The sequence below is a fragment of the Galeopterus variegatus genome, unplaced genomic scaffold (genome assembly GCF_000696425.1).
Source record: "Galeopterus variegatus unplaced genomic scaffold, G_variegatus-3.0.2 Scaffold386, whole genome shotgun sequence".
NCBI lineage: Eukaryota > Metazoa > Chordata > Mammalia > Dermoptera > Cynocephalidae > Galeopterus > Galeopterus variegatus.
The window spans coordinates 420,496-432,347 of NW_007726497.1; the positions used below are offsets into that span (position 1 = coordinate 420,496).

At 44.9% G+C, this 11,852-nt stretch overlaps 1 protein-coding gene across 1 annotated transcript in view; it reads right to left on the minus strand.

The window, feature by feature from the left end:
* Positions 1 to 2,894: 2,894 nt before the first annotated feature.
* Positions 2,895 to 11,852, minus strand: part of CBFA2T2 (core-binding factor, runt domain, alpha subunit 2; translocated to, 2) — a 90,132-nt gene continuing 81,174 nt past the window's right edge. The window contains exons 10-11 of the mRNA XM_008568202.1: positions 9,112 to 9,302; positions 2,895 to 4,383 (exon numbers count right to left, since the gene is read on the minus strand). Of these exons, the coding sequence (XP_008566424.1) occupies positions 4,084 to 4,383; positions 9,112 to 9,302 (491 nt within the window). The 3' untranslated portion in view covers positions 2,895 to 4,083. The remainder of the gene's footprint in view (positions 4,384 to 9,111; positions 9,303 to 11,852) is intronic.

Sequence of the window (11,852 nt, forward strand, 5' to 3'; positions counted from 1 at the left end):
GGGAGGGGGGGCAAGGCCCACCCCCCCCAGGCCTCCTAACCTTCTCCTGGCTCAGGATGGAAAAGGTCACCTGCATCATCATCTTTGGAAATGAGCACATCAATGCATGTGGGCAGAGGCAAGTAGTCAGCATTTTGGTTTTACATGAACTATAGACACTCTAGAGTTTGCAGGGCCCTACTGAGCAGTTCACTCAGTACCCCACCCCAGCCCAGGCAGGACTCCTCTTACAGCTGGCCATCTGGCCCTGCTGGAACAGTCCAGGTCCTTCTGGCTTTTTTTTTTTACATTTGGTTCAAACATACCACCACCCAGTTCTCCGCAAATAGCTTTAAAAACAAACAAACAAACAAAAAAAAAACCACTTAAGAAAGCTGGCTTGGTCTACTGACCTGGGAGCTTGCAAACCTTGGTTCCAATCCAGCTCTGAAGAAAGCCTCCAAGATGGGTCCTATTTTCAATGATTTATTCAATCCGTAATCCCTTCTACAGCTTGCAGGACAAATGGCCATCTGGTCATTACTTATGCTTTCATTCTGAAGAACTCTCTACCATACAATTCTAATTGTGTTGCTGAACCTTCAAACGCACTTGCTATCTTCTAGGACTATCCAAAACAATGTCTACACCCTTTGCAAGCAGATGACAGGGCTGAGGAACACTTCAACTTTGGGACAGAGCTGTACAAAGTATAGATTTTCCGTCTGGAAGCTGAAGATGTTCAAGTTGACACCAAGAAGTGATGAGCTCCTGGTGACCAATTGGCCCAGGTGGGCAAAGGAAGTCCACACTGCAGAGGGTGGCAGCCAGTGCCAGGTGTGAACTCACTGTGGGTAGACGTACTCCGTTTCCAGACTTAGATCCACTGACAGACCTTTATGACTTAGCACTACCCTAGAAAAAATCCACCCATTCTGTGACCTTGGGCTCACCTGACCGTGCCTAAGCAGATCTGCTAGAGCCCCAGCCCTGGAGCTACATGGATCCTCCAAGGTGCAGTGCTCACACCTTACAAGGTGGGCTGCCTATTCTCAAGCGAGTGGGCTTAAACAACTTCCTAGAGTCTTCTTCACCACTGGATGGAGTCAGGCATGGTGCAGGCAAGTGGGGACCCCAAGGACAACTGAAGACATGAATACCCTGCCCTCCAGTCTTCCTTGGGACATTCAGAGACAGCTCCCATTTTGGCCACCTTTCTTCTCCTCTGGTTCCTGCAATCATCCCTCGCTTGACAGAGGATGTCCCAGTGTTCGCCAGCATCTGTCAGTGCTGATGCTGGGTACGGCTTCATGTGCTGGACATACTGACTGGTGGGCACTCAGCGTTGCATGTGCTTCTGGTTTCTAAGGTAACAACCTAGAGCCGTGCTTGACCTGATACCATCTGTACTGCTACCCCAGCCACTCTTTGCCTTTTTTGTCCTCCCAAATATTAACTGTAAAGGCCAGTCCTCTAAGGAGCCTGATTATATTAAGATATTTTTGATGTCCTACTATAGATGGAAGCCAAGTGGGGAGCCTGGACTCGCTCCTGCCCCTCTAGCTGACCACCACACCCCAGGTGGTGCTCTTCCTCCTGACCAGAGCTGAAGAATTCCAGAAAGGAGCTGGAGAAAGGGATTGTTTCAACCTGAAGAGGAAGTCCTGGGCAGATGCCCTAGCAACCTATGTGTGAAACTGACCAGAATTAACAAAGCAAAAGGTCTGAGAACTGCACTTCAGTGTGCAACACTGCCCAGGTTTGCAGACTGGCTTCTGGGTAGCACAGGAGCAAAGCACTCTAGAACAACATTACAAAGACTCTGAAAACAAAACCATCATTGGAACCACAGCCCACAAAAGTAGGCCAGCCCCTGCACACTAAACTTAGACTTTAGCTGTGGAAATTGACAGAGCCCTGATAAATATTATTTTGTTGGCTTTGGCTCTTTATTCCAACTGGTAAAAACCTGAGCTATCCTGGCTAGTCTTGTGGCCACTGAAGATTTTTAAAACCTGCTTATATGTTCATCCAACTTACTGATGAAAAAATACTAAGCAGAGGACAGACTCAGTGCACATCACAAGACACCCTCTTGCTATAACTGATTTAGAGGCTCCATGACCTCCTCATAAGACATCCCATGTCTTATGCAAGTACAGGTGAACTCTGTCTGGGGTACTGACTCCATCCCTGTTAAAATCAGGCTGCCCCACCAACTGCTAAGGTTTTAGAAGGCAGACAGGGGTGGGGAGACACCCAATATATTCGGTTCATCGAAAACAGTGGGTCTTACATGTTCCACAGTAAAGCATATATTCTCTGTTATTCTTTCAATGGTTATGCCATACTTCATGCAATGGAAATCTAGGTATTTTAAAGGTGACTTGTACAGAGTTTCTTTGTAAGATTGATTCCTTTGTTAAGGTAAATAAGGGACTTATAAAGTTCTTAAAGTAAGATAATACCTGTATGCAAGGACAACATCACCTGTGCCGATCCCTTTACCTTTATGGGACCAAGAGCTTTTATTTCACACTCTGGTCAGTGCACAGAAGGTGACAATATAAACCTGGGCTTTCAAAGCCAGCTGGAATAGGACCAACTAACTCACCCCAATTGATTCCTGAGGGTGAGAAGATGCTGGAGGCTCAGAGGTGGAGAGGGGGAGGGTGAGGGTCATTGGGCTCCCAACAAAACCCAAATGGCAGAGAAGAATGCACGAGGCATTTCCTAACATGTTGAAAGGGGTTCAGGTGTTGCCATGTTTGGAGAGCCATGTAAGCACCTGGAAAACTCCCTTTAGATGGGCAGAAAAATTGGTCAGGCTCTCCCAAATGGCTCTCCCATTTCACAAAACCTTTCAGCACTCAGAGAGGGAAGGTATCAAATGGAAAACACAAGAGAAGGGAAACTGAGATTGTATACCTGATAGTGGGTATAATGACCTAAAACTGTGAAGTTGGAAGAATTCTTTCAGGTCCAGGAGGGCTGTTCAGAGGAGACCAGGCCTTGACAGGCGGAGCAAGTCCTACCAACACAACTTAGCACATCCAGCAGGACAACTACAGCTTAACAAGTGCCAATAGAGCCTACAGGCAGAAGATGCCCACCGTGATCCAGACAAGTGTGGTCTGAGAGATAAAAGGACACAGGACAAGATGACTGTGCAAACAGCCAAGTGGTGGCAGAAGGTTATGCATTTCCAAGAGATGATCCACTCATTAATTTGACCATACTAGTTTGGCCCACATGCTCAGAGAGAACAGACTATCCACAATGGAGTCTCACTGTCTCTCAGACCAATCCATGTGCTGAAAACCGTTTTCTGCACAAGCAAAATCAAATGAGAGAGAAAAAATGGGTCCCAAACTAGTGAGTCAGGTTGGAAAGTCTTGTCCAAAATGATCTGTGATGCTTGGTGGCAGTTTTATTTATTTTTTCTTATTATGGGTGCTTTTATTGAAATGGTGATTTGTTTCCTGTTGTTTCTGAGCATCTTAAGTCTGAATAGCAGGGTTGAGGAGGGAGTCCTGAGTGCCACTTTTTGCCTACCCAAGTTCCCATGAGGCCTATCAGTGTCACCTGCTGCAGGTGGAAATGGGGCTCAAGGAGCTGTTCAGGGGAACACTCCCAGCCCAAGGGGGGCCTCCTCCACAGCCTGCTTCCAGCCTCCATGCTTGTGCCACATGAGGACTGTGGACGGACTGGGAGACAGTGCATGGGCAAGCTGAGCTGCCTCCAGCCTGGCTGGGTACATTCGACAGTCTGCTGACTCAGGGAGGGTAGCTGGTGGTCTGCACTGAAAAGGGACTGGCTAAGCCAGCTTCGGTTGGGAGAGAAACAAACCAGGAAAGCCGTGGAGGAGGCAGCTCAGGCCAGCTGCTTGTGTGCAGAGATAATGGCACACGAGTTCCACCAGGGACACAGACGGCAAGTGCCTAGAGAGGCTGTGGGGTGCTATTTATCAGGCTTGACTCTTCCGCCTCCATTTCATTTCTTGCTGATGAGCCAACAGCTACTCGCACCAGTTCCAACATTCAACCCCCTGGTGCAAGTGTTCTGTTGTGTCGACTGGTCACCAGGACAAGTGGAGTCTGGGGCTCAGAGTCCATTGGTGTCAATGGCTGTCACAGAGGCAGGTGTTGAGGAACGTGAGGTGGTGGCCGAGGTCTTGTCCAGGGCTGGGCTGGGCACACTGCAGTCAGCAGACCTGGCTGAGGAGCCCCTCCCTCCAGGAAGCAGTGATCGGCTCTGGCTGTGGGGACTCTGGCCATGCAGGTTCTGGCCGCAGAGGCGGTGGTGTCGCTCCCAGTCCTTATGTTGGCAGAAAGAGCCACAGTACCGTGCAATATTGCAGCCACTGCAGGTCTCACTGGCTTTGCGCCCACAGTTCCAGCAGTTCTGCAAGACAGAGGCATCAGTTAGTGGTTGCTGGGATCTTAGGGGACAGGCTTGTCACTTGTCACCCATACGGTAGGGCACGAGGCTTTGGAGCTACACATTCCTGTGGCTCAGTCCTGCGTCTACTGCTACCTGTTTACCTGTGGTATACTCCCTCTTTCTGAGTTTCCTTCATCTGTAAAATAGTGAAACTCCTTATTCACAGGCTGATGGGGACAGACATGAGGAATGTATGTGAAAATACTTTGCACAGCACCAGCACAGGGCAGGTGGCAGTCCCCATCTCCTGCTTAAGGCACGGACTCATCATTCTGAGTCATATATTAATCATCAGAGACCAAACCAAACTCTGTCCCAGGGTCCCCCACCACAGCTCTCTATCATAAGACCACACACGCACATGTGTGCTTCGATAACAATTTTCTCTCACTTCTTCCAATGGAGGAACAATCTTCATCGTTTTTACTGACAATACCTAATCGTTTAACGAAGACTTTTAAAGGAGTACAGGCAATAACTGATCTTTTTAAGAAAGTCACTGCCAGGGAAGCAGGATGGGAGAGCAGGAGGACAGGCAGTTGTGCCACTTCCCCTCTGTCCCCTGTGCCTGTTTTTGTTCCACTGTGGGTCTTATCCTATCATGGACATACTCTGGCTTGGTCTCAGTAGCCACCTACAATACCTCAGAACTGAGAGTCCCCTAGTCTAGGTGAGGGAGCTCTCTTACTACTTCTCGCACTTTTTTGAGGTGGTAATGGGGAGGTACGGGTGGGGTTAGCAGGAACCGCCGAGGGAAAGTTCACCTGTTGAGAAGGTACTAATTCTATTACAGAAGATATGAACCAAGTGAGGCTTGGTGAGAGCTGAAGTAGCAGCCATGAACGAAGCAGGAGAAACAGTCTCTGAACAGACAACTTTCCATTTCTTCCAAGTGGCTAAGAAGGAAGAGCAGGATCATACAGAACATGCAGCTCTCAGCACTTGCCCAGCAGCACTTTCCTACTGTACGCCCCATGAGGATTCCCTGAATGACACTTGAGTGTTCTGCACCTGAGGTCTTCAGGACCCACTGAAGAGTCTGGCAGCCAGCCTGCTGCCTCCTCATCTTCCCCACCCACAAGTACTTGAGGGTGGCAGAAGCCAGGCACAAGGCCTGCCTGTGGCACCACTCAGAGGAGAAAGGCACCACCCCAATGAAATGAGGACACTTGCTCCTAAGGTATAAAATAGCAGACAAGTAGTGAAAAGGACCTTGGGGCCATCTAGTCCACCTTTTCACTGTATAGATGGGAAAACTGAGGGCCACTGGGGCAAACTTGCCTAAGGTTATGAAATGATTGAGTGGCTTTGCAAAGCCCGGAATGCGAACCTCCTGACTCCATGGTACTTGATGTATAAGTTTAGTTTCAAAGAGCATCAGAAAAGACTGCACATTCCCTTCTAACACAACAGGCTCTTCAGGAAATACACTCTAGGGATTGTCAAAACTTGCCAACACCAACAGCAGAGGACCAAAATAGGGAACAGAAGTAATTCTTAGGGTACATTTACAGATCCTCAGGCAAACTGCATTCCAGAGAATTCATACTTTGGAGTCTGATAGGCTGACTCCAAACAATGCTCTGGCAGATGTTCTTGCTGGAAAGGAAGAACTCTTGCTGCCTATGGAAACACAGGCCAAGGGTTGTGCCTCCAAAAGAACAGGAGTGCTTCTATCCCTCTGTCAAAGTCTGCAAGGACATCTCAGAACTGGAGCAGAGTATGAAACCACTGGTAATTTCATCTTGGCTGTCATTTAAAAAAAATTACTTATGAAACACAGTAAAACAAGATAAACAGCCTCTCACTAAGGCAGGATCATAGAAACACAAGAACAATGTGGTTAGTGTCATAGCAGCCAGGGGTGAAAAGGAGAAGTTTTTTTAGTGGCCTTTATTTTTTGTGACTGGCTGGTATGGTATGGGGATCCAAACCCATGACATTGTTGTTACAAGGCTACTCTCCAACCAACTGAGCTAACTGGCCAGCCTAAGAGTTTTATATTCTCTTTCTCTTTGGCTTTTCCCTGACTTAACTAGGGGGTAGCTTTTTCCTTTTTCCCAACATAAGATAAAATGTCTTTGTAGTCACCCTTCAAGTCAGCATTCCTTAAAGGTGGAGCAACAGACTTAGCCAAATAGTCCTCTGTAGTTAATGGGGAATGGTTAGAAACCTTCTAATGACTGGCCAGGTAGTTTAGAAATATGATTCCAGAATTTCCTTTGTCAAGGAAGGGCAATCAGTTTATGTCAGTTTTATTCCAAGTGTGGCCCAGGGCCCACCAGTATCAGAACTACCTGGGTCTTGTCAAAATCCCTGGGACTCATCCAAGACCTCCCTGACATTATTGCAAATCTGGCCCAAAGGAGAAATGACTGCCCTTTTTAACATCAATTGCTAGCCTACTATCTTTACCAGGAAATCCAGGCTGGGCACAGAACATGCCCTGAGGCAGAGATAAGGGGACCTCTCACCTCACCCTTCCACCCCTAGGTATTATAGGGGAGATGCTTGGGTCTGGCTTCAAAGGAAGCAACAACATATTCTGCATGAGTAGGAGCTGCCACAGCTTACACACTAATTAACAACATAACAAAATCCTTCCCATCTGCACAGTGCATTACAGTTTAAAAGCACTTCCACAATCATGATCTAATTTTCTCTCTTTCTAAAAACTATCAAACAGGACACGGGCTGCTACACCCAATGTACAGAGAAGGAAACTGACTCCTTTAAAGGTACACTGCCAGTCTAAGGGGGAATTGAGACTGGAACCCAGAGTTCCTAACCTTCAGTCCTGGGTTCCTTGCCCCATACCAAACTGCCTTCGCAAGATGAACAGGAAACTCCAGGGATATCTGCTAAACTTCAAGGAGAATTTTCTGGATGAAACAGAGGGGAATCACCCCTTCTGGCCCATTGCAAATATCCCCAAAGCTTAGGCCCTCCACCCCTTCCCTATTTTGGAAAGCAAGTTTGCTGGGATAGATGCACCTATCTTACAGGCCACTTTGTACATTGTTTAAAATTACAATTCCTTAAAAGCACAACCCTATAAATGGATACAAATCTGGGATTTAAAACTAAGCAGTCCAGATCCAGAACTCATGCTCTTAGTCAAAAGCTATATTCCTCTGTGGATAGACAGTTAAGGAGAAACATGGATATAAAAGATAAATATAGGTAAATATATATATTGACATGGATGGCTAGAGATACAGAGTTAAACACAGAGAACAGAAATAGATATATCAGTGCTCAAAAACAATTCTAAAGAAAAAGTAGAGGGGAGAAGGAAAAGGGGGTAGGTAAAGTCACTATTTTCTCACAGTTCATTCATTGCAGTGCTACAATAAGGAGTTTTGCCATGTGCTCTGTGGTGGCCACATTATGTTTAGGCATTTTCATCTTCACATGGTCATGCTTGGCACTGCTAAATTGAAATGGATCACTTAAATATGATGAGAAAAGAAAAGTTATGTGGTTTGCTTAAAAATAAATAAATAAATAAATAATGTTTTTTAACTTCAGGAGAATGTCCCAAAGACAGATAATCTCCCAACCAGTAGATGAGATCTACCTACATACAGAAACAGGCTTGTTTTGGGCCGGCCTGTGGCTCACTCAAGAGAGCGTGGTGCTGACAACACCAAGTCAAGGGTTAAGATCCCCTTACCGGTCATCTTTAAAAAAAAAAAAAAAAGAAAGAAAAGAAAAGAAACAGGCTTGTTTCTTGTTTTAAAGCTGAAAAATGACTAAAATGAAAGCCAGAAAGTCACAGAAAAATGTCATTAAGTTCACAAGGACTATCAGGACTGTTACAATGTTTTTTTTGTCATACACTTTCTTTTCAGTTTTTTCATTTTTGTCGTCATCGTAGTACACAAATTCCTTGTATAGAAGCACCACCAAGTCCTGGGCCCCAGTTCCTCAGCAGCTGCGGAGGTCTACCCGATCTGTCACTTCAGTCCACAAAAAAGCGATCTTACTCGTAATGAGACTAGGTGCTTCAGGAGCCCACACTTCCTTGCTCCTGTGCCCTGGCTTGGGCACTGTGGGATTATGTCAGTTAAATTCCTTGAGCCAGTTTCCTCATCTGTAAATTAGAGATCCAACAGTACCTACCTTGTAGGAGCATTGTGAGGACCAAGAAAATACACATGCTTAGCTAGGGGGTCTGGCACACAGCCCACTCAGTTAGTTGATCATCATTATCATGCAATTACATAAACTTTCTTTAGGATGAGTTTTCAAAATTTAAACCAATATAACAAGCCAATATATATCAGACTATGATATAAAAATTTACTATTTTGGAGCTGGCCAGTTAGTTCAGTTGGTTAGAGTCCAGCCTTCTAACATCAAGGTCATGGGTTCGGATCCCCGTACCAGCCAACCACCAAAACACACACACACACACACACACACACACACACACACACACACACACAAACAAACAAACAAAAAACCCCCCAGAAACAAAAAAACTGAAAATAATTTACTGTCTTGGTGTATCCCAAGTGAGACTCAGAGTAAGAAACAAAACTCTTCAGGTACTGGATTAAAACTGTAAACATCTAGTTCAAGATTAGACTGTTCAAGCCATACTGCCCAGCATATGAGAGAAAAGCAGTGGGCCTGGTCACTCCAGCTGCCTCACCCGGCCCCCAGGACTAACAGAGTTCTGACCTCCGTTGACTCCTCTTGCTCATTGATGACGAGGAAGGCATCCTCTGCAGCCTGCCGTTTGACGTCTGCTATGGTTTGCTCCATTCGAGCTCTCTCTGTTGCAATCACTTCAAAAGCTTTCTGCTCTGCCTCAGCGACAGCCTTCTGTACTTCTGACATGGCCTGAATTTTCACCTTATTCACAGCTTCTTCTAGAAGAAAGTGACAGTAAAATCAACTGGCCGAGAAATCGTTTCCCTCCACCCCACAGAATTTCTAAGGGACAGAGCTGAAACAAGATGACTCTTCTAAAAATACACGGGGCTAAACATATGATACATACATTCGCTTTTGTCCTTACAGTTAACTGTCCATCCCTGCAATTGTTTGTTGGGTTTGCAGACAGACAGGGCACTATGCTAGGGCTGGGATAGACAGGTGTCTAGACATAGTCCATACTCCCTTTACTGTTTGTGACCAAGTAGAAAGGTAGTTTAGGTGCCATCATATGTCAATATAAGAGACAAGAACTCCAAGGAAAAAAGTGGTCAGCACTACAAGGGGCAGAGGAAGATCAAATAAATATGTTTTGGTTGAGATAGTGGGTGGTAATGAGTTTTTGGAAAGTCTTGCATGTCAAGCTAAAAAATTTGGCTTTTTTTTCTAAAGGAAGTTTGAAACCCCTAAAGGTTCTATGCGAGGAGAAAAGACTGAAGACAGAGATAGCAATTGGGAGGCACCCAGATGATAGAAGGGACTCTGAATTTAGGCAGGAGCAAGTGGCACCATGGAGGGAATGAACCAGAAGGAGGTTGGTAGCACTGAAGTGTCTGGATGTGGAGGTAAAGGAGAAGCATGGTAGTGCTACACAATGAAATGGGTAATTTGCAAAAAGCTGGTGTGGAGGCAAGTGAGAAGGTTGAGGCACCTCTGGGGCATCCAGGTGTAAGTGACAAAGAGGAAGTTTTAGACATACAAGACAGGCTGGCTGGTTAGCTCAGCTGGTTAGAGCTCAGCCTTGTAACCAAACCAAGGTCAACGGTTTGGTTCCCCGTACCAACCAGCTGCCAAAGAAAATAAAAAAGACATGTAAGACTGAGCTTAGTAGAGAAACATGGGCTGAAGACAGAGATTTGGGCAGATCGTAAGGAGCCCTGGGCTTCTAAACCCTGTCCAGTCACCATCACCCCACCTGGTTCCTGATCACGCCTTCCCATCCCCCACTGCCCTGCTTGGTTTTGATAGGGTAGACACTCCAAATAACACATTCACTGCATCTGAGCCTCAGTCCAAGGAGAATGAGAATGTGAAGCCCCAATGTAAATGACTTCTCACGTGAATCCACAAGACTAGATAAACCATTAGCCTAAGGAAACTACCTTACAGCTTGGCTCTTGCAAATGTCCCAGACTCAGAGGAAATTTGTTTTATTTTTTATTTTTTTAAAAGATGACCGATAAGGGGATCTCAACCCTTGGCTTGGTGTTGTCAGCACCACGCTCTCCCAAGTGAGCTAACCGGCCATCCCTATATAGGGATCCGAACCCATGACCTTGGTGTTATCAGCACCACACTCTCCCAAGTGGGCCACGGGCCGGCCCTTCAAAGAAAGCTTAAATAGAGGGTTCTAGGCTGCTATGCTAGAATTTTCCATCTAATTGCTCTAGCCTTAAGAAAAAGTCTTCACTCCAAAGGCCAAGGACTCCATGTTCCCTTTACTCTGGTGTCCGCATAAGTCCATTGTGGCCACAGCTACCCTTCATATGCCTCTTATTAGATGCCTCTTATTGAGCCAACATAACAATGCTCTCAGGTATATTTTATCCTCTCAGTTTAAGGATGAATCAATAAGTAAGAATGAATCAGAATCACTTTGGATAACTATCTTACTGGAGGTCATCTAAGGTTAGAGATGGTACTGTAGCAGAGCAAGGACTCAAATCTAGGTGGTCCAACAGCAAAGCTGGGCTCTAAGCCAAAGTTAACAAAAGGTAAGTAGAGTCACTAGTTTTAAGGGGATCTTATACATGGTAATCTTTCTTTCTACCTTATGATTATCTTCATTTCCCACAACTCCATTCCACGTCTTGTTAATATTCATTTTCCCACTTAACAACTGCAAAGATTTTTTCCAAATTACATGTAGTTTTCAAAATAGTTTTTAATGGTAAAATAATTTGTTGTGGTATCAAGCCATAAATTAACATAACTATTTGTGGATAATTTGGGCATTTTTCAGATTGCCTCTCCCTTGCCCCCAGAGTATACTATAAACAATATCTTTATTCTGTTACTTTAACAACTTGTGTTTAAGTCTGAATCACTTGCTTTTGAAAAGAAGCATTCAAAAACATAAAAGTAAGGAATGATTCTAAGAATCCGTATGTACTCACTGTTCGTAACATTTCCTTACATAAACCTCTGATGAATTATTTAGTGTCATCAACAAGATCCTCTAAAATTGTGTCAATAATTGGGTGTTAAAGACTTTGGGGGGCTAATTTATCCAGGTTGCTTTTTCCTACACTTTCCTGATTACTAGTGAGGAAAAACATTTTGTAATATGTGTATTTGTATTTCTCATAGCATAATATTTGTCTGTTCATATCTTTTGTCCATTTATTATTGCTCAACACTCTTGAATATAGGTACTGAAATTTTTTGTAGAAATAAATTTTATCTTAGGAAAAAAACCTTCAGATTCCTGTACCAGCCAGCTGCCAAAAAAAAAAAAAAAAAAAAGGAAAAAAACAAAAAAAAAA